This window comes from Pinus tabuliformis, chromosome Q (assembly GCF_031772625.1).
Source record: "Pinus tabuliformis cultivar Carrire ecotype Pingquan chromosome Q, CPIR1, whole genome shotgun sequence".
NCBI lineage: Eukaryota > Viridiplantae > Streptophyta > Pinopsida > Pinales > Pinaceae > Pinus > Pinus tabuliformis.
Window position 1 is genome coordinate 450570187 of NC_142296.1, and position 24390 is coordinate 450594576.

Here is a 24390-nt window from a genome sequence, read left to right on the forward strand (position 1 = left end):
GTCTGGCTCCCCTCTCAGGATAATGGATGTGATGTATGTTCCAAGACTAAAGAAGAATCTTGTTTCAGTCATGGTATTGAAAGGTTGTGGCTATGATGTGATTTTTAGTAAGGGAAATGTTTTCTTTAGACACATCACCACAGGATAGGTGAAACAAGTCATTTCACAGGAGTAGAACCTGTATGCTCTTGAGGTTCAAGATGCATGCAATGCCTTGAGGAGCAAGGAAAATGTTAGAGACTTGGTTGTTGAGAGGGAGAGTAAATTACCTCTCAACATGCAGCCCCAAAAGAAGTAGTCTTGTACAATTATGGAGTAGCCACAATTGGAGAAGCTAAGAGGAGACCAAGTGGAGAGATCCACTCAAGCACAGAATAAGGAGTCTCACACAAATGTGGAGCAGCCACAAGAGGAGACTGAGTGGAGGCATTTACTCATGTAGTGACCTCTAGTAGGGGGGAATTTTGAGCTAGGTGGCAGAGGGATCACATGCAACAATACGTCTAGGTGTGAGGTGGGGCGATGTGAAGTGATAGTCCCAAAAGGGCTGAAATTGGGCAGACTCCATTGAGAGGTTTTATCTCATGGATCATACCTTGCTACGAGAGCCCAAAGTACATAGTAGAGGGAGGAATCGGTGGGATTGATGAAGTTAGAGACTAGAGTGACAGAGGCTAGAGAAGTTAGATATTGAAGAGTCTAGAGAAGGGTTGAAAATAGTGCAAAAAGGAAGAGGTATTAGACGCGCAAATTTTTTAGTCAACAGAGGCAATAACAGTTAGAGGCTTTATTGACAGATGCATCATACTAACTCAAGTTGGATTGTTTTTTGTTATGGAGTTGTTGTAGAAACAACACTAGAGATAAGTGTTGCATACAGAACATTCCAAAGGTTCTGGATTGGGATCAAGTTGAATTCCTTTCTTGTTGAGAGGGAGTATTGAAAATAGCAACAAGAAATCTTTAAAATATAATCCAGAAATTCTAGTTTAATTTGTCCTTGAATTAAAATGAGAATTAAAATCAAATTATATTCTCAAGGAAACTTGTAAATAGTTAATTGATTTTAATTAACTTAATTAGCTTAGGAATTTCGAGTTGGAAGTCTTTCTGAAGTCATGTATATGCTCTCCCTATATTTTAGGGGTTGAATATGAGTTTAATTGTGAATTGTAATTAGATAACTCAGTTTACTGAGTTAAGTTCAATTAGATTAGTTCCAAACTATTTTAGGACCTAATCTTAAGTTAACAGTCAGTTGGTGCACTAATGAATTCACTAGTGCTACTCTAGTTAACTGAGGATTCCCTCATCAGAAACCCATGCATGTCAGTTCAAAGAAAGACCCGGTTGAGACTAGAGTGCAGGAACAATGTACTATCAGTTGTATGATTTACCGAGTTTTATAGATCATGCATGCAATCAGGAACTAAACCTATTGTGGATTGTGTAGTTTTGGATGTGCTAAATTCCCATTTATATGGGCTAATCAGACATAGGAATTGCAGAAGGAAATAAGGGGCTTGGAGATTAGCAAAAGAGGCCAAGGTTTGCATTGAGCTTTCTTGTGAGAAGGAGATTGATCATATTGAGTGATGGGATTGTTCTTGTGAGAACAATCATTATATTATCATCTTGGATTTCTGATTAATGCAATATAGATAGTATGGGTTTTGATCCGTGGCTTTCCGAAGGAAAAATTATTGTGTTATGTGTCATTAATTTGTCTTCCTCTTTCTATTACTGTTTTCATCAGTCTATTGGCTTCCGCTGGTTAAAAGTAGAGGTAGATTCTTCTCCTGTGCTTTAGTAAATTGCATGAGATTGTGAATCTACAAGATTTTCTATAGGGACATGTCGTCTTAGCTTTTCCCTTTGTTCTACGGTTTGGGGGCACCTTTCCCTTGCTTCAAATTCACAGATCCAAAGTCTCGCTTCTTCTGTTTAAGCTTCTTCTCAATCTTAACAACGTATCGATATGCCATGCTAAGTGATGAGATGTCCAGGAACTCCATCTCATCTTGGTTGTACCTATGTAGGCAGTCGTGATACTTGAGTACAAAATGTTTCTCAGAATCCTTCATAACCAAATTCATGCGAAGGGTATGAAAAAAATTGATAAACTCTGGCACGTCTTAGTCCCTTCCCTACCGCAACGTGGTTCACTTGATGTATTTATCCTCATAGCTCCCGACAGGGTAGTACTGCTCCCTGATGTCATCCCAGAATGAATTCCAAGTGGGTGCAGTTGAAAACAATGAGGGTGTACTTTCATCCTTCTGCTCATAGTAGGTTTCCCACTAGTCCTTGACGTGGGGGGCAACCTTGAGAAGAGGAAAAGTAATCTTTTCTCGGAAGGAAAAATCATGATCAAAAAAATATTCTTCTAGCAGATTTAATCATTTATCTACAACATTTGCATCTCTTTGGCCCTCGAATATGGGAATGTCAAATTTTACTTGTACCTTAAAAGGAGTGGCACTTCGAGAGTGGCTTCTGGATGTGGATGTGTGGCCGGTGGGGAACCATTGAAGAATCTCAGAAAATTTATCCATGATCGCTTTCCTTTGTTTCTCAAGGGCTTCATCAAGAAATATTTTGACGAGATCTCTTGTTCCCTCATCTTTCTTTTCTTCCCCCATGGGAGGCCGTCGAAATTTGTGAGGTTGGTCTTGCAAAGGTTGGACTAGTTCAAGCCCTAACTCCTTATATATATATCTCGTTAGGGACATGCAAAGAAAAATAGAGAAAGAGCAAACCACTTTGATACCACTGATCTGAATTTAAACAAGAATGCAACAAATTACAAATATAACCATAAATACAAAGATGCAGCAGAAATAACACTTTATTTCATTAATATCAAACACTGAAATATGCTTACAAACAAAATGGAAATAAGACTAGCTCGGGCGATGGTAGCTTATCTCTGAGAATAGATGTGGTGGCTACATGCCTCCGATGTGTTACAATGAGGATTGACGACCTATTTATTATTGAGAAGCAAGGGAAAGCCCCAAACATCCACAAAACTAACCCTAAGAGACAAAACACCAAAATATGGACCCCGTTGGGGTAAAGTGGTACATCAACTTCTCGGGGTCGTAACTTTGGAATATGATCTCTATTTGAAGCGTATGATACCTCGTTAGAAAGATCTATCCAAAGAATACAACTGCTGATAGCGAATACTAAGAAAAGCACTGCAAGAGAGAAAATCAGGGTTTATGAGGAAAAACAAAAGAAAATCCTAGGTTGAAGGGTGAGAAGATCCCTAAAAGGTGGGACACTGCTAAGGAAATCTGCTGGAAAATAATGTTAAAAGCACATTATGGGGAATCAGAGGAGGGTATTGATTCTAGGGAATAACATCTTATCTGAAGGGGGATGAGAGGTTGGTACAAGGATGGGTGGATTAGTGTTGTCTTATGCATGATTTCCATACAAAGTTGGTGGTTAGAGATTATGATTACCATTGTTATTCCCACTATGGATTAGATTTAATCAAGATTTCCACATCATTAGAATTAATACTATTTTTTCATTATGAGAAGGCTTTCGTTAATTTGGTTTTTATGAGGATAAAGTTTCTCATTGGGAATTCAATTATAATGTTTTGTTATGGGAGTATTTTTTGTGGTTTGGTTAGGAGAATACATAGTCTAAAATATATATGACTACAATAGTGAAGATGAAAAATATGGATGTAGTGACTTGCATAAAGGCTCTTTTTGTTACTTTCCTGATGATTGAGATGCATGTGCAACTTCGTGATTAAATTATGAGAAGGGTATGATTAGATACCTTGTAGGGATCATTAAACGAAAATGGTGGGATTTGCGAATAGACCATTTCATTGCTGATGTTGAAAATGTAAATTTTGGGCTTTTATCTATTCATATGGTATGAGTTAGTGTTATAGGGGTTAAGAATGTGAGTAAACTAGAATTGTAATAATGTACTACATGCACAAATTGAGATTCTTACAAGAATTTTAGGAAGCAATAGATGGGTAAGTGTTATTCCCAAATCTCTTATTGTATAAAAACATATTTCAGAATGATATAAATCATAAGGGGAATGAAACAAGGTGTTAGATTAGGAAAAACTAGATATGCGTGGTTTTGATAACCCTCACCAATAACACCCAAGTGGGTGAAAAAGGTTAAGCTGAGGAGTTAGGTGGAATCGATATAAATTCCACCATCTTATTCTACTCGAACCCTTATCTAACTGTTAACCCAAAACATATTTAAATGAACCACATATTGTAGAAATTACCACTGTAGATCAACAGATTATGCAATATAATAAGGCAAAATATGAGATCTACTTCTACAACAAACTTGCAGAAGCTTAATCGAATATGAGCAAGATCAATGAGAACACATATAACTGAGAATGAGAAATCAATCACACATGAACACAGAAGAATAACCCAGGGAAAGCCTCAACCTAAAACCCCAATCTTTGTATTATCATACAAGTGGAAATATATTCAGATTACAAAAAGAATCAGCTCACATTCTATCCCGCTCTCTCTGTAATCAAACAATTCTACTCATAGACAGTCAAAGGCTTCTCCAAACCTTCTCCTCTGCCCTCCAAGCCTCCTATTTCCTTGCATAGTTTTCCTTGGGGTCCAGTGCTACCACCTGTGTGAATTGGTTTCTTCACACACTCACTAACCTCCAATTTAACTACACATTCCTGCAAGAGATGAATCCTTCTACATGGATGAGTTTCCTTTGTAGGAAAAATTCATCCAACTGATAGTACACTATCCCTCCTCTGATCTCAACTGGGTCTCTGACTGAACTGGCATGCATGAGTTATTTATGAGAGAATATTTAGTTATCTAAAGTGCAGCAGTTACATGCATGCATCCATTAACTAACTGAACTGACAATTAATTCAACAAACTGTTTGAATTAATCTAACTGGACTTGACTCAGTTAACCAAGCCAACTAGTTACAATTCAATATTAGAACTCATCCTTATCTCTTTAACTGAGGGATAAATTCCTCAATCAATGGAGAAACGGTTGCATGTCTTCACATTGACTTCATGTTTGATTTTTTACAACTAATTAACTCAAGGTGAATTAATTAATTATTTTACAAACAGCTGCTAAGATCAAATTCGAATTTTACTTCTCTATTTTAGTTCAGGGACTAACTAAAATAAGAATCCATCCCGAAATGCTATTTATAACAATGCTATTTTTAGCACTTCCACATTTCATTCCTTGTTGCTATGTCCAACATTGGTACCCAAACTGCTATTTATATAAATTTTATTTTTAGAATTTCTATTTTTAGGATTTCTTGTTGCCATTTTCAACACATCTCATTCTATTGCACCATAAAATAAAGTTCTGAAGAAGGGTAGGAGCACTACATTCGTGACAGAATATTTACCATAGTCTAATAATTTAAATATCAAAATACCAAGTTAATGATTGTATTTTAGCTTACAGCATAGTGACAAGCACAGTGAACCAAACACTTAATTACTGGTTGTAGATTACAATGAGTGATATATTGGATTATCGTACATAAACAACACCATAATCAACGAGCGATTAAGAAATAAAGACCAACACAAACCCAAAAATAAAGTTGCATCAACTATCACAATACAAGCCAGTAGAAATTGAATTAAGAGAAGAAATTATTGTAGAATGACATGCACAGTCGTATCCATGCTCACAAAAAGGTAGTTTCTCATTTAAATTAAATATTGCAATGTATAGAAAGGTAGATAAACTATTAAATTTAGCATGGGCCTGTAGTGGACAAAACGGGTGAAAAGGAGAGAAAAAAACCCAATAATAGGCTAGTGCAGTAATCTTATTTAAAACAGAGAGTGAAGCTCACTCCTATTGTAAGTTTCCAAAACATAGAAGTAGTGACTAATCATTAAAGTTAACAAAATAGAGACCGTGATTCACACTTATTTCAAGTCTTCAACATATATATTAACGATTGAATAATTATTGAAGATAACAAACCAAAGAGCAAGATTCACATTTATTGTCGATCTTCAAACATCGAAGAAACATTGAATAATCATACAAATTTAAAAAACAGAGAGCGAGGTACATCCTTAATGTAGGTCAAAAGTACTGTAATATTCAACAAGAGTAACTTTTTCATTAGTAATTATAGCTACAAACATTTCCCATATTGAATAAGGCATGCATAGATACCACCAAGAGTAAAGACAAAGGAGATACCCTTGAATAAGGGTTTAATCTCTGCTATAAAACTACATTCAAGTGTATGCATGTGAGAATCTAGAGAGTGTTTGACTCTTTAGCGTTTTAAACTCAAAATACCTTTTGAGCCAAAATGAAATTACATATAACCGATATTTTCAGATTTGAAAAAGAAAGGCTCACATAGGAAAACCGTTGGTTTTCCCTGTTCCCTCAACAGTGGTAACACATTCTTGGAAAGGAATATTTGCGAAAGGAAACTAACCTGGAAGTAATTAGATGCTTCTTAGGACTTGCTGGGCTATGGAAACAGTAGTACATTACTAAAGAAAATGTTGCAAATATACTTGCGACAGTCAAAGCTTTAGGGAACAATACAAATACTAGTTAGAAAAGAAACCTTAGTCGAAATTAAAAGAGAATATAAACCTATTTCACTTGAGGAGGAAGGAAGGAGGTATTACCTGTGTATTGGTCACAGAATAGAGACCCTACTCCTTCAGCTAAACTATCACACCAAAACCCCCCAAAAAATTTGTGTTAGTGGGAATGAATGCTTGAAATGTGTAGACAAACTAGTCATGATCACAGAGGTGGGAACATTACCTAAGTTACCATGTAGAGGGATGAAGAAGATTACCTTTTGTTTGATTAGAACCCCAAACTAGGCCCTGTGGGAACCCTCGCCTCCATACCTGTTATTCAATATATTTTGTTTATTCATATCCAACCTATTATTGAATGCATGAACGCTTGCATGCAACTAGTGAAAGATTACATTTTGAGGTTGTGCTAGGGGATCAGTGTCAAGGGATGGTCGGATAGTCTTTAGTTCATTGCATACTTATTTTCATTTACTTCCTTTCCAAGTATTCCATTTATATGTTGATTTCGTAGTAGTTCTCATCATTAGACTAGATTAAATTAATCTTTTATTTACATATATTTGTTTGCATTATGATCAGTTTGTTAGCATTGATGTCAAACATGATCATAGAAGATTACTCTCTTGGTGATTGGTAGAAGAGTTGCAAAAGGATGTAGAGGTGCTTGGCTAGGTAGTGTCTCATGATGATGTCTTGATTATTGCAATTGAGTTGTAGGAGGTTTGATAGGCTATGGAGATATCTGGAGAAATGATGAAGTAGTATGGCAGAATTTTGGGTTGAGGATTTGAGATTTTCTTCTAGTTTCACTATAATTTATTGGAGATAGTTATGCATGGTGAAAATATGTTTGAATTTTCATTGGGAAACTGTGTTATCCGCCACAGTAATCATCTTTGGGAGTCAGGCATATCCTCACAACAATTCTTGTAGGTGAACAAATTTAAAAACCACGAGAAAATCGATCGCATTTATCATGTTATTTGTGCACATGCAGATGAATAAGATCACCATCAACAAGTCAATTTTTTTTACACGAGGTAATCGAACGATGGACAACCTATAAATCAACAAGGAAATTAGACAAAATAAGTGCAAGAGTTTTTGGATCGAATCGAATTAAAAATTAGCTTTTTCTTCTTTTATTTGTTTTTTTATGTTCTGGCATTGGTTGGAAGGAGGCAATGATGACAATATACAAGTGCAGGGTATGATCGATCTACACATGTCATGGGCGATTTATTCTTATCCATACAACGCATCTCACAAAATAACAAGAAATTTTATTTGATGATTGTGTGGGATTTGTTATTTTATTACAAAGTAAGAAGGAGTAAGGTAATATGAATTATATTCTAATTGAAAGTGTTAAAGTAGTGTCTAACTATTGCAGGGCTTAGATATAGCTATATATTGAGCGATCTAAGGGAAATCTGGTCAAAGTTTTGACTATTTGGCTTATCTTGTGATATGTTCTGATTTGATTAAATATCATTAACCTTTCATAAAATTGGATAGATCACATTTTTATAAACATTTTTGTCTTAATGATTGGATGTTATGCACACCTTCTCCTTAGATCTAGGCAATGAAAATGCAATATTTTAATTATTAGGTTGAAGTCGATGTACATGGAGTTTTATGATAGAGTTTTAGCAAATTTGATCTGCAAAGACTATCTTGAGTATATTTGTAGGGATCTGAAACAATGGCTAATTGATCTTCATGTTTAATGTATTAGTGATCTATGATGATTTGATATTTTTGTGTTGAGAAGGGCTTCAGAGATTGTTGTATGTAGATAATAACACATTTTTCACCAAAAGGATAGAGGTTTTATGAAAGACTTTGGTTGTACTTGCTTTCTTATGATATTATGATCACGGTACTACTTGTCATTTGATGAGTTCTTAACTTACAGAGATATTGTAAGTAGTATTGAAGACATATTAAGCCTATTGAGATTAGAGACTCAGATTCTTTGAGCTTCTCATGTTTATTTATGCTTTATGGTAAAGTGCAGGGGTTTTATTTACATGTTCTTAATTAGGTGTATAATTATGAAATTTTTATTACAAAGGTTGTGGTCTTAGGAAAGGCTTCATTAGACACACATTGTTGAATCGTATCTTCTTTTGCACATGAGTCATTTTTCATGGTGATATATAGATATTGGAGATTATGATTTAAGTTGTTATTAGTTGATGAACTCAACAAATAAAGTTAGTATTTTGGTATATTTATCAATGGTTGGTGTATGCTAGTGTTTTACTAATAGGGTTTGTGGAAGCTAAGTAAATATTATAGCTTTTTGAGAATATTGTTGCAAAGAAATGTATTTATGCTTATATATTGAGTGATTGGCACTAGGGTTCTTGTAATGAGTTTCCATGATCTTATTTTCTAAGATTACAGCTTGATTTTTTAATGAGACTAGTTGATTTGTTGTGGTAAAGAAAGGCTTGATAAAGATGTTGCAGAGTTTGTAGGACTTACAGTGTATCTTTGGTTGCTTGATTCCTTATTAGTTTCTAGTTGTCATCAATGACTTCATGATAAGCAGAGGATTGTTGTAGGCTTCAAAGGATGAGTTGTGTCAAGTATGTTATTGATTGTCACGAGGAACTTGTTCTATTGAGTTGAGATATTGATGATTATGAGTTAGTTGTTATCTATTTTTGAAATTATGATTTCCCATGTAGTATATTGTAGATAGTGATGGTCTACAAAGATGTAGTGTCTAGTGCATGGTAGCTTGTGCGATGGATGTAAATAGGGTTTGACATTGTATTAATGTTCTAGCTGAGTAAAAATGCATTGTATGATTATTTTTTCTTGATAATGTATTGTTGTAGGTTTTTTTCTTCATGGGCATTTATATTGGAGTGAGTTGTTTAGTTTAGTATGAGTAGTGTTGAGATTGATTTGTGCTAGGATTTATTATTAGATGCATACGCTAAACAAAAGTAAAGAATGATACAATGAATTGATGACATATGTAGTCATATGCTGAGGACATAATAGTACTCGAAGTGATTGTTGTATGAATAAGATTGATGAGCATAAAGTTATAGGTGGGTCTAGTCTGAAATTTGGATGAAACATGGCCTACAGGATTTACTTTGTATTCCAGGTGGATCCAGTGTGAAAGATTTTGAAACATGTTCCACAAGTGTCTGAAGGTTGGATCCATCAGTGAAGGAGTGGTGACATCATTCTAGTGTTAGTTGAATAAATAAGAGGAAGTGGTGGCCTCCAAAAAGTAGAAGGTTGCACATTGGTAGAATTTTGCACCAGTGCAAGATGTAATAGAAGATTTTCTTAATAATAATAGTAAGACAAATATAATAGGTGGCTTCTCCTGGTTTGTTTTTCCACTTAATATATGTTTTTCTTATGTGATGATATGTTTGTTCATCCATTGATATGATTATGTTTATATCCTTTCATTATTGCTCAAAATTTACATATATATGGTTTTGGCAATGCTTAACTTAGTTGTTCAATACATCATAAAAGAAAAGTGAAAACACTAATTGCATGAAATACTCATTCACCCCCACCATGCAATATTTTTAACAATATTTTTCTAAAATGTTCAAGTCTTATGGTCTTAGATATGACAATTAAGTGTTGGAAACATAAATAGATATATTTTGACTAAAAGACACATCAGGATCCAAATTCGACAAAAGTTTATCCTTTCAATGAGGGAACTTAACATAATGAAGACCATTGTTTGCTAAGGGTATAAGATTTATCTACATTCATATTGATGGCCACACACCTCTTCCATGTACATAAGTGTTCTTTATTATTTACTAGTTTATAATGGTTTTTGGGTATGAAACTTCTATGGTTGTTTTAAGGCTATAAATGATGTTTTTTTGCCATTAAGGAGCCCAAGGGTTGCCATGGTACGTCCCGACCCTAGTTGAAAGTTTTAATCCTTATATAGTGGTTTCCAATGAGCTATTGTGTGTCCCAAACAAAGATTTTATACAAAAGATACACCCTTGGGAATTTGATGTAACAACTAACCACCTCGGGGCCCAAAAATACTTACTATTGAGCTGGATTGGATCATTATATTTTTTTTCATCCATGTTGATTCTTTCAGAGTGGAAAAAGTAGAGGAATCATCTTTGAAACATTTTAGGAATAGTTTGAGGCATCTAACGACATTTTTTGGGGCAAAACACTTTCGTTATAGGACCCTGCCTTCTTTCCTATTCTACACATGGATACCTTTCCAACAACACAAACATATCAATCAAAGAATGTATGTGAAAGTTATGCCACTGAGAAGTTGACCTTCTTGTTTTCTCCACCATAATTCAAGAGGATGCCATGTCAGCCCCCATTATTCATGAATAACAGGTTGTCGATATGATTAAGATGGGGAAGACTCTAGAGTAGCATATATTGTAACTCTGGTTCAGTGTTGAGGTAGTCAAACGTAACCACTAGTAGGCTATTAGGTTGTGTTATAAGAAAAACACTAGGAGGAAAAGGGGTTCCATTCTTTCGAGTGCATTTGTTCCATAATTGAGCAAAAACAACTAAGAGTGAAAGGACATAAACCACGTAGGAAGGATTTGTGCACTATAGTAGCCCATGGGTCGTAGGAAATACTCTTTTATACTCACAACCATTTTATATTCTCATGCGTATGACACTAATAGTAATCGACAAATCCATAATTCTAAAGGGAAATAAAACTATAAGTTGTATAGACTATGTTTTTTCACCTCAAAAGATTTGATCTCTCCATAATGCTAGATTCATAATGGTTAAGATGGACCCATATTGATATTAATTTTATGGATGTTGCCTAAATGCTTTAAGTGTTTTTGAGATAGAATAGAATTATACAATTTTGTTCACATTAGAAATCTTAATTATTTAAAATATATTTAAATCCGTAGTATCCTAAAAATGTTCAAAACACTTAAATGATATATATTACATGGTTTAAAATTGTAATACTACCTAGTTTTTGTATGAGAGAAAATAGATGGAAAACTATCCCTTAAACAAAATCAAAAGGCATCAAAATTAAACTGCAAAATTTTGATATTAATTTTAGTTTTAAAAAATGGCTAATTAATTTTAATAATTCCAAATTGAGTTGCATTGTGGTTTAAATGTTTTAAAAACTTTCATGGAACAAATAAATATTGCTAGTATCCGCCCACTGTGATTGCTGGTATCCGCCCTTGTCATTTGATGAGTTCTTAACTTGCAGAGATACTGTAAGTAGTATTGAAGACATGTTAAGCCTATTGAGATTAGAGACTCAGATTCTTTGAGCTTCTCATGTTTATTTATGTTTTATGGTAAAGTGCAGGGGTTTTATTTACATGTTCTTAATTAGGTGTATAATTATGAATTTTTTATTACAAAGGTTGTGGTTTTAGGGAAGGCTTCATTAGACACACATTGTTGAATCGTATCTTCTTTTGCACATGAGTCATTTTTCATGGTGAGATATAGATATTGGAGATTATGATTTAAGTTGTTATTAGTTGATGAACTCAGCAAATAAAGTTAGTATTTTTGTATATTTATCAATGGTTGGTGTATGCTAGTGTTTTACTAATAGGGTTTATGGAAGCTAAGTAAATATTATAGCTTTTTGAGAATATTGTTGCAAAGAAATGTACTTATGCTTATATATTGAGTGATTGGCACTAGGGTTCTTGTAATGAGTTTCCATGATCTTATTTTCTAAAATTACAACTTGATTTTTTAATGAGACCAGTTGATTTGTTGTGGTAAAGAAAGGCTTGATAAAGATGTTGCAGAGTTTGTAGGACTTACAATGTATCTTTGGTTGCTTGATTCCTTATTAGTTTCTAGTTGTCATCAATGACTTCATGATAAGCAAAGGATTGTTGTAGGCTTCAAAGGATGAGTTGTGTCAAGTATGTTATTGATTTTCACGAGGAACTTGTTCTATTGAGTTGAGATATTGATGATTATGAATTAGTTGTTGTCTATTTTTGAAATTATGATTTCCCATGTAGTATATTGTAGATAGTGATGGTCTACAAAGATGTAGTGTCTAGTGCATGGTAGCTTGTGTAGTTGATGTAAATAGGGTTTGACATTGTATTGATGCTCTAGCTGAGCAAAAATGCATTGTATGATTATTTTTTCATGATAATATATTGTTGTAGGTTTGTTTCTTCATGGGCATTTATATTGTAGTGAGTTGTTTAGTTTAGTATGAGTAGTGTTGAGATTGATTTGTGCAAGGATTTATTATTAGATGCATACGCTAAAAAAAAGTAAAGATTGACACAATGAATTGATGACATATGTAGTCACATGCTGAGGACATAATATTACTTGAAGTGATTGTTGTATGAATAAGATTGATGAGCATAAAGTTATAGGTGGGTCCAGTCTGAAATTTGGATGAAACATGGCCTACAGGATTTACTTTGTATTCCAGGTGTATCCAGTGTGAAAGATTTTGAAACATGGTCCATAAGTGTCTGAAGGTTGCATCCATCATTGAAGGAGTGGCGACATCATTCTAGTGTTAGTTGAATAAATAAGAGGAAGTGGTGGCCTCCAAAAAGTAGAAGGTTGCACATTGGTAGAAGTTTGCACTAGTGCAAGATGTAATAGAAGATTTTCTTAATAATAATAATAATAATAATAAGACAAATATAATAGGTGGCTTCTCCTGGTTTGTTTTTCCACTTAATATATGGTTTTCTTATGTGATGATATGTTTGTTCATCCATTGATATGATTATGTTTATATCCTTTCATTATTGCTCAAAATTTACATATATATGGTTTTGGCAATGCTTAACTTAGTTGTTCATTACATCTTAAAAGAAAAGTGAAAATACTAATTGCATGAAATACTCATTCACCCCCACCTTGCAATATTTTTAACAATATTTTTCTAAAATGTTCGAGTCTTATGGTCTTAGATATGATAATTAAGTGTTGGAAACATAAATAGATATATTTTGACTAAAAGACACATCAAGATCCAAATTCGACAAAATTTTATCCTTTCAATGAGGGAAATTAACATAATGAAGACCATTGTTTGCTAAGGGGATAAGGTTTATCTACATTGATATTGATGGCCACCCACCTCTTCCATGTACATAAGTGTTCTTTATTATTTACTAGTTTATAATAGTTTTTGGGTATGAAACTTCTATGGTTGTTTTAAGGCTATAAATGATGATTTTTGGCCATTAAGGAGCCCAAGGGTTGCCATGGTATGTCCCAACCCTAGTTGAAAGTTTTAATCCTTATATAGTTGTTTCCAATGAGCTATTGTGTGTCCCAAACAAAGATTTTATACAAAAGATACACCCTTGGGAATTTGATGTAACAACTAACCACCTCGGGGCCCAAAAATACTTACTATTCAGCTAGATTGGATCATTATATCATTTTTCATCCATATTGATTCTTTCAGAGTGGAAAAAGTAGAGGAATAATCTTTGGAACATTTTAGGAATAGTTTGAGGCATCTAACGACATTTTTTGGGGCAAAACACTTTCGTTATAGGACCCCGCCTTCTTTCCTATTCTACACACGGATACCTTTCCAACAACACAAGCATATCAATCAAAGAATGTATGTGAAAGTTATGCCACTGAGAAGTTGACCTTCTTGTTTTCTCCACCATAATTCGAGAGGATGCCATGTCAGCCCCCATTATTCATGAATAACAGGCTTTCGATATGATTAGGATGGGGAAGACTCTAGAGTAGCATATATTGTAACTCTGGTTCAGTGTTGAGGTAGTCAAACGTAACCACTAGTAGGCTATTAGGTAGTGTTATAAGAAAAACACTAGGAGGAAAAGGGGTTCCATTCTTTCGAGTGCATTTGTTCCATAATTGAGCAAAAACAACTAAGAGTGAAAGGACATAAACCACGTAGGAAGGATTTGTGCACTGTAGTAGCCCATGGGTCATAGGAAACACTTTTTTATACTCACAACCATTTTATATTCTCGTGCATATGACATTAATAGTAATCGACAAATCCATAATTCTAAAGGGAAATAAAACTATAAGTTGTATAGACTATGTTTTTTCACCTCAAAAGATTTGATCTCTCCATGATGCTAAATTTATAATGGTTAAGATGGACCCATATTGATATTAATTTTATGGATGTTGCCTAAATGCTTTAAGTGTTTTTAAGTGTTTTTGAGATAGAATAGAATTAGAAATCTTAATTATTTAAAATATATTTAAATCCGTAGTATCCTATAAATGTTCAAAACATTTAAATGATATATATTACATGGTTTAAAATTGTAATTCTACCTAGTTTTTTAATGAGAGAAAATAGATTGAAAAGTATCCATTAAACAAAATCAAAAGGCATCAAAATTAAACTGCAAAATTTTGATATTAATTTTAGTTTAAAAAAATGGTTAATTGATTTTAATAATTCCAAAGTGAGTTGCATTGTGGTTTAAATGTTTTAAAAACTTTCATGGAACAAATAAATGGATACAAGAGTCGCGAGCGAAACAAAGATATGCGTAATGTAATTAATAAGATAAATAAAGGTAATATCGAGAAACACATTCCATAAGCATAGGGAGCTTTACAGTTTGTTTTAATATAGTGCACCAAAACAGGACTGTTCAAAGCTTATTACAAACACTAGGAGCGGCGGGAAGCCGGAGCATATAGGATACTAATGAAAATCTGTGAGGTTGTCGCTACTGGTGTCACATAGCATCACAGTTGGCCCGAGCGAAAGAGAGCTCGTTGTTGCCGAGATCGTACACGATGTGGAAATTCTGTTGCTGAAAATTTGCCAATACCGAAAATGGATACTGCGAAGCTATAAACGCAAAGCAAACTATCTCACCAGTATCTTGCTGATATGATATGAAGGAGTTCTCCGGTGGTAGAACATAGTCTGCACCTCCTGCAAAGTGCAAAGTAATATTTGGCAATACGAGAGCAGACGTATAATTGTAACAGAGTTCGGAACTAGATGCATTAACTGGCTGTGCTGTAATGCTCGAGCGGACAGCATCCCGAAAAGGCACGTATCCAGCTTCCTCGAAAAAGCTGATACTAGTTCCAGAATCAATCATAAAGCCTCCGCTGCCATTGGCTTGAAGTTGGAATGTACCATTCGGAATAGGGACTGGTTCGCCCGCCACGCTGATTCCATCGAGGCCGAGATAGTAGAAAGAGTGCATATCGCTTTCAACATTGTTTAGAATGAGAGGGGTGACACTATAACCACCTCCGAAGGTCGCAGCCGGACCCAAGAATAAAGGGCTAACTTGTGAGGCATTATTTACGGATCCTAAACAATAGGAGAAGATGTTGTATCCAATCTGGGAAACCAGAGAGAGTTCCCCTCTTGCCATACCGACTATACCCGACGATCCCCCAAAGCCGCTACCCGACGATCCCCCAAAGTCGCCCTGCTCCACGCGACTGCAGCCGAACTTAATGTGCGGAAAGCAAGTGCGTGCTGGGGAACCTGCTGTCGCAAGACTGAAAGTCTCTTCAGCTAACACTCCAGAAGTACTACTATTTAGATACGCATAGGTGTAGTTGCAATTTTGCTGGAAATCGCAGGCACTAAATTCAAACAGAGAGCTAAATACTAAACAAAAGGGGCTAGAGCAAGACACGTTCTTGTAGGACGACGATTGGAAGGGATCATACACTGGATCACTCTGTGGTACACAGGAATTATTATTACAAGGTTCGCACTGTGTCCAGATCAAATCGCTGCCCGTGTCGAAGATGAAATGCAGATTTAGTGGAACGGGAGATCCTATCTCCATCTGCATAAAATAATCTCCCTCTACATAGTTAAGAGGACTGTAATAACTCTGGGCATTTTGGGGAGTATAATGTTGGAACCTGCGCCACTTGCTGTGGCTGCGGTCGATAGCTCGACGCATGAGTTGCTCAACATTTGAAATGTTCCGAGCTTCCAGTGACGGCGAGATACGAGAATCCCTGTGTATGAGACCTACTCTCAAAAAGTTGGTGGATGGATCCGTTGGAAGTGCCATCGGATTGGACTGTAATGACCAAACGACGAGTACAAGCATTAACGCAAAACGTGAAATACATTGTGTTGCCATTATCAAGAAAACAGATGATACTGAAAATGCAGTGTTCGCTGCACCTATATATATACGACAGAGAATCATCATGAATGGTCATTGCAGCTAAGCGACGTGGGACAACGCATTTCTGGATAATGCTGTGTTGGATGTATTCAACGATCAATAAAATATATAAATTTTATGTTTAATGGCCAAAGACTCTTTATTTTTAACATATATGAATATATAAATTTTATGTTAAAGAATTTTTATTTCTGTGGATAAGGATTTATTGACAATTTTTTTTTAATTCAATGTCTAGACTTATTCACAAGCTTAGTCTGAAATGTTTATTGATGTGTTACAAATTTATTATATTACATTGACTTTTAATAAATTAAAAAAAAAATAGATTTTTGTCAAATGGCATTTCTCACCATTTTTTTAATTTTTTAGGGATTTGACATTATTCCAATTCTAATAAATTCATATTTTAATTAGATGGGGAAATTAATATATTAGCAAATTTTATTTAGCAAAATGCTCAATTTTACAATAAGATGTGTAATTCCTTTTTCTTCTCAAGTTAAATTAGATTAGTGCCAATGGCTCCCTTGCCACCGCACCAAGATTTGAGATTGTTCCAATTCTAATAAATTCATATTCTAATTATATGAGTAAATTAATATATAAGCAAATTTTACATAGCAAAATGGTCTATTTTACAATAAGATGTGTAATTCATTTTTCTTCTCAAGTTAAAATGGACCAATAAGATTTGTGTACATGGTTAATCGACTAAACTTGTGCATTAGTAAGACATTCTTCTTTATGCAATAACTTTTTTTGCTATATTTATAAAGTCTTCTACTATTATCAACCACATTGATATTTTTAATGTGATTGTAAAAATAATAATTTAAACGAGATGTGTGAGACTGCTTCTTATTCAATTAGGATTTGGTTTGTTTATCAACTTAATTAATAAATTAGTGTAGTTATAATGAAATTAAATTACATCTAAATGAAATGTGTATAAATATCTATCTATAATTTCTAATATATGTATGGATAAATCCATAGTTTATAAGATATATTAAAATGTTTATTCTCACGCATTGTCCAAATTTAAAACTATTATAAAAATTAATTATAATATAATTTTATTTTAAATTATCATAATTATTATTATTCATTATATATGAAAAAATATAGCAAAAAGACTTAAAATGTAATAAACAAAATCCAAATCGAATTTGACGCTTGTAAATACAATATTTTTCCCGTCATACATATAGGTTCTACTCTTTTGAATACCTGTGAATTAGAGATTCCCCTTCCTAGATCAGGCGTCTCATCACACATGAAAATATGAGATGCGATGGGCCTCCGTGTTTATTTTGACCTATCATAGCCTTGGGCTTGTCATCGATCATTTGTACCCACACCCACGATCATTTGGGTTTGTGTAATCCCTTGGGAGTTTTTCAAAGAGTTGCTTTTATTCCTTTTCTTACTACTTGCTGAGCATTATTAAATGATGTGGATTGTACCAAATTCACCTCATAGATATACCAAGGAACCATAATAATTTGAGTGGTAATCCATATCGTTGGAGGTTACAATGAAAAAATCATATGATGCAATTGCACAGGTAACTATCTCACGCATTCGTGGCTACAAAGCCAACCACACCCTAAGTATGTGGTCCTTAGATTAGCAGGGTGGGATTGTTTAGCGGTTGAGGAGAGTTAGGATATATATAATACATGGATTTTAACTAAGAATAAATCTAATCAATGGGTTGGGCATGAAACATGGCCTACTCTTTGGTAGATACCCCTATTATTACAACATCTTTACAAATTTGGGACAGAAAGCAGAGGAGGGGGGAGTCGGGGAAGAACTAGAAATGGTACAAAAAATCATGGTAACATGGATGACTTAAATAGAACGTTAGATGGGTTCTAGAAGGAAGTTACTATTAATAATTTTGGAGGTATTCTAATTAATGGTAAAATCAATGTTACATATATTATGCACTTAGAATTAGCTATTAGCCCACATGGCTTAGGGTTCTCAAGGAAAGAAGTTTTCCTTAAGTATAATTAGGAGTAAAGTAACTGGGGCCATGAAAGTTGGAAATGGAAGGAAATTGTAGCGAAGTATTAGAGAATTTTTAAGATTAAGAAAATTACTTATAAATGACGTATAATTTCATTAATATTCATATTAAATTTACATTTTATTTTTATTACCACTTTTTCCATAGTAAAACATCTACCACTTTCTCTATTATTTTGTTGCTAATCTAACAACTGTTTAAAAAGATAACAATAATATTTTCCTTTACCTAAATAATCTATAAAAGTTCATGTCACATTTCTATACTTAAATTTTATTGCACTCTAAAAACTTGATACTTCAAACGCACATGCCAATACCAATTTTAAAGTATATCTTATTTTTAATTTATTTACATTGTTATCATAATTAAGTTAATATGTATGCTTGAATTAGATTATTTTTCATGACTTTATATAATTAAGTTAATGTGTATGCTTGAATTAGATTATTTTTCATGACTTTATATTAAAAGTTCAATGAGTTATCAATTTAAAGTATCTATATAAAGTTGAATGCTATATATGAATCATCCATTTAAACAGTTTTATTTATTTTATTTTTTTTAAATGATATTTTGATATCTATATAAATTTATTTAATTTTAAATAAATTATTTATAAATATATTAATTATTTTTTTAGCACTAAATTTTTTTGGAATGATTCATATTTATATAAATTTGTTCATTTCGGTCGTTTAACATTGTTTCTTAATTATTTTCATATATTTAATAATAATAATGCTTCGTTCAATCAAATCAAACCTACTAAAATATCTTAGCTTAAGCAAAAGAATGTTGTAATAATAACTCATTGCTCGGGGAAGAGAGAGTAGCTCAAACCCACAAGCCCCCCCTTAGTCATGAATATTTTGATTAAAGAAATCTTCTTTTCTGATTATGTTAATATGCTAACTTAAAAGACGCAGAGAGAGTAGCTCAAACCCACAAGCCCCCCTAGTCATGAATATTTTGATTAAAGAAATCTTCTTTTCTAATTATGTTAATATGCTAACTTAAAAGACCCCTAAAGCTTGACAGTGAAATATATGTTTAAAAAAAAAATATTTTTATATATTTATGTTAAATACTAGTACAACTACATTAAAATTAACTTTATATGTTACTATTAACATTACCAATAACAAATATTATAATTTTTTATTTTCAAAAACATTTTTTTTCGTTTTGATACCATTCATTAAATATTTTTTCCATTGAAAAAATTCGATGTTAATGATACGTGGGCCAACTTTCTAAAGTTATCATGCTTTATGGTTGGTCCCAAGAAGATATCGAGTCGTTATAATTTAATGTCGCATTTATCTTACGTTGTGATGTGCCAGTTGTCATTCCATTATTAAATATTTCAAAGGAATTGACAATTTACAATGACTACCGTTGTATTCTAATCATTTCATTTATGTGATCGATTTAGATGCTTTGAAGGTGGATTCTCCTAAGTGATTTGCGTTTTCTCAAATAACTCTGTTTGGATTCTAATCAATTTGGAAGTCCTTTTCTAACCCGTCTAAAGAGAATCAAACATTAAAATAATTTATTTTTGTCGTTGACTTTATCATTGGACCTTTTAATTAATTTTATTAATGAAAATATGGATTTTTTAATTAATTATATAAACAAAATTATATTTTTAATTCGGATTCAATACTCTACATTAAATCTTAAATTTATATGAATTTGGTTATTTGAAAAAAGACGATTATAATTACTTTACAAATTATCGTCAACCATCCATATTTACAAATTTGATTTGTTAAGGTATTATTTGCTCATGAATTTTTTGTTTTTGAAATTACACACTATAATATTAAATGAAGTTTAAAAAAAATTACATTTACTTCAAAATACTAAACTTGAATTAAAAATTTATTTTAATTTTTACATGATATTAAATTAAATATTGATTTCATTTGTGGTAGTTTAGTTTTTTTTTTCAGCATGGAAAAAAGCGGAATATTTATATTATGTGGTCCAATATTCAAACAAGATACAAATATTGTATGTTAGATATATCTACCTATCAGATCCAAATTAACAGCACCATGAGCCGAAAATAACGTATGTGGGAACAACAAAAACATAATAAGACGAAATAGGATGGGAAGCAAAATAGATACCAGACTATGCGGCCCAGAAAATATGATTATGCACCAGGCAACTGAAAATCATGAATCTGGAAGGAGATGTTGTCCAAAATAACCTGCATCCTCCATACTCCTTGAGGCGCGGAAAGCCCCAGTTTTGACAAAGCATCAACTTTACTATTCTTTTCCCGGCCAATGTGAGAGATTGAGAAGTCCTTCCTGTTATGCCACAACTTCTCGATCCAGCTCAACCAGCCGGATAGGTGGATATTTTTAATGTTGTTTCTGGACTGAACATGGTCAATGGTGACCTTGGAGTCTCCGTAGATATGGAGGTTTTGGATACCCAGGAAGTCGGAGAAATAGATGAGACCGGCGAGAGCCATAATTTCAGCTTTGCTATTGGTTCTGGGACCTCCGTTCCAATATAATTCAATAGCTTGGTCTTCTTGAGTAATAATGTATACACCGCAGGCGCATATGTTGTTCTGGGCAGCGCCGTCGAAATATGCGCGGGGAAATCCATAGACAACGTTTGTCTGATGATACATTCCTTTGACGACCTTGGGTCTCTGATGGCGATCAAGGGATCGGTCGAGGGCACCATATAAACAAAGAATAGATTCAATGACATATGAATATGGTTCCCTTTTTTATTCGAAGATAATTTGATTACGCCATTTCCAGATGTTCAAGATGGTAATTAAAAATATCAGCCTCCACGAGCAGCTCATGGTGCTCCATTTATAGAAAGTCTCCTGGATGGTGGGAGCGAAGACTTTGTTGAAACCCAATTTTGAAGTTAAGCGCTGCCAGATTATTAGGGACTGTGGACATTGAAAGAAAATGTGCAAATTGTTTTCAGAATCCGATCTACAGAGGGGGCAAATTGCAGGGCCACTCCATTGGCGCTTCTGGAGATTCTCCCAGGTGAGATTCTTGTTATAATATACCAGCCAGGCAAAAATAACTATTTTGATCAGACATCCAGTTTTCCAGAAAGTGAGCGGAAAGATGTGGTCTGGAGGATCGAATTCAGAGTGAAGTATCTGTTGATAGATATGTCTTGCAAGTATTTCCGCAGAGCCCCCAAGTCCATTCCATATGATGTAGTCGCTGTCTGTTGAACGGAATAAGCCGCGTGTTTGTAAGGCCAATATGATATCGTTCCATTGTGATGCAAGCACATCAGGCAATCCTATTTCCACGGCGGATTTCCAGACAGGGACGACACCTTCCCACTTTTTGATAACACTGTCCCAGAAGAAATGACCAGTCCTGTGTAAAATATTTAGAAGTCGTGGGGGGATATGGATCTGTTCTCCCGTTCCAGCAAAAACATCAATGCCTATAATGATCGAGGCCCCTGTTTGAAATTTCCAAATCAAATTTTCCTTGAAAAAAGATTCCAATTTTTTAAAGCCCCTCCATATGAACGAGCCGTTAGCAGAGCCAATGGATCGCTGTCTGATCCAGTAAGTAATATCACGGCCTTTCATATACTTGGCACGGATAGCATAACTCCAGAAGGAAGACCCCAAAATCGCCTTGCACATTGATTTGCAAAGGAGCGCTCTTCGAAATGTGTGAAGATCCAATATGCCCCAGCCTCCCATATATTTTGGCCGAGTCAGCTTCGGGAGTTTGCAGAGATGGAATTTGTGTTTCTCCTTCTGACCGCCCCAAATGAAACATGCTATCATTCTGTTTAATTTGTTAATGATAGATGCAGGGATATAGAACAGGAGAGCCCAGTAAACCATAGATTGTACCAATACGGCTTGGGTGAGGATGGCACGCCCACCCATCGATAAGCTTCTGAATTCCCATGAGGATATTTTGTGGTAAATTCGATCCAGTATCCATGCCCAGTCCGCCACTTTATAGCTCACAGGTTTCAAATAAAAGCCAAGATATTTGAGGCCCTCTTTGATAGGAAGAGCTTTGATGCGAAAAATTTCAGAAATATAAGCAACAATATCACAACTAACATCGGCGACATAAAACGAGGACTTGATGTCATTGATGATCAGGCCGGTGGCCTTTTGAAAACACCCCAATATGTTAAAGATGCATAACCATGATTCTCTGCACAGGAGGGCCGACAAAAGAATGTCATCGACGAAGAGGGAATGTGACAAGTATATACCCCTGCATATGGGGAGAGGTTTGATTTTTCCCTGTTGAGCAGCATTCTTGATGTGCAAACTCAATGATTCCATAACCAATATGAAGATGAGCGGTGACAGGGAGCAGCCCTGTCGTAAACCCCTGGCCGCCTTGAAAAAGGGGGTAGGAACGTCGTTGATCAGGACAGCGAAATTTATATCCGCCACACAAGCCATGATCCACCGAGAGCACCTGACATCCAGACCAATCCTAGACAGAAGGCATCTAATGAAGCCCCAGCTCACACAATCATATGCTTTTTTAAGGTCGATTTTCAGGAGGGCCGCATGGATGTTTCGACTGTGTATTGTATGAAGGCATTCTTGCGTGAGGGCCACAGCGTCAGAGATATTTCTATCTTTAAGAAACCCATGCTGCTCGGTGGACAGATGAAGAGATAGGGTGTTCCTGATGCGGAGAGCAATAGTCTTAGAAATGATCTTGTATAAAACATTGCATAGAGAGATGGGCCGATAGTCTGAGAATGTAGAAGAGGTCTTCTTTTTAGGGATAAGGGCAATGTATGTAGAGGAGATCTTCTGGTGTATGATGCCCTGAGTTCTGGACTCCTCAACCAACTTGAGGATATCGTCCTTGAATAATTCAAAAAAATGAATGAAGAAATCGATGGTCCAACCATCCGGCCCGGGGCATCTGTCCTTCTGGAAAGTTTTCATCGTAGCTAATAACTCTTCCTCCGAAACTGCTGCAAAGAGGGCACTGTTCAGATCTTCATCAAACATGATGGGATAAGGGTCTAGTCCCCATAATATATCCGCAAAATCGCAGGCCGATTCTTCACTGTATGCCTTCTTGAAGTATTTGACAGCCTCTTTAGAAATAGCATCCTGAGTGGAGTGAGAATTCCCATGCTCGTCCTTGATCTCCCATATGGCGTTGATCTCCCTTCTCTTGTTTGCATACCTGTGGAAAAACTTGGTGTTATGGTCACCCTCCCTGAGCCATAAAGCCCGACTTTTGAGCCTCCAAGAAAGCTCTTCTTCTTTTAAAATCTTCTGTTTTTTTTTTCTCCAGAATCCAAATCCTATGCCTGATGTGAGATGGCAAACAAGGATTTTTAAACAGGAGAGATAAGCATTTTAATTCTATGCAAATATTTTTTATCTCTTTTTTATTGGAGGCAGCCTTCTGTCTTTGCCATTTTTTAACCTCCAATCGAAGGGATTGTAGGCGCTCGATAAAATGACAAGGAGGGTCCATCACCTGCGTATGAGATTGCTTCCAGAAATCCTTAATAAAGTTATTGAACTTTTCATCATCCAACCAAGTACGGTT

The 24390-nt window shown here is 34.7% G+C and overlaps 2 protein-coding genes across 2 annotated transcripts; both read right to left on the minus strand.

Moving 5' to 3' along the window:
• Positions 1 to 15339: 15339 nt before the first annotated feature.
• On the minus strand, positions 15340 to 16728 carry LOC149220142 (aspartic proteinase nepenthesin-1-like). Its single transcript, XM_089387004.1, has one exon. The coding sequence runs from the start codon at positions 16726 to 16728 to the stop codon at positions 15340 to 15342; it is 1389 nt and encodes a 462-aa protein (XP_089243130.1).
• Positions 16729 to 20984: 4256 nt separating this feature from the next.
• Positions 20985 to 21476, minus strand: LOC149220143 (uncharacterized). The gene has a single exon (XM_089387005.1). It carries the CDS (start codon positions 21474 to 21476, stop codon positions 20985 to 20987), a length of 492 nt encoding a protein of 163 aa, XP_089243131.1.
• Positions 21477 to 24390: the final 2914 nt, after the last annotated feature.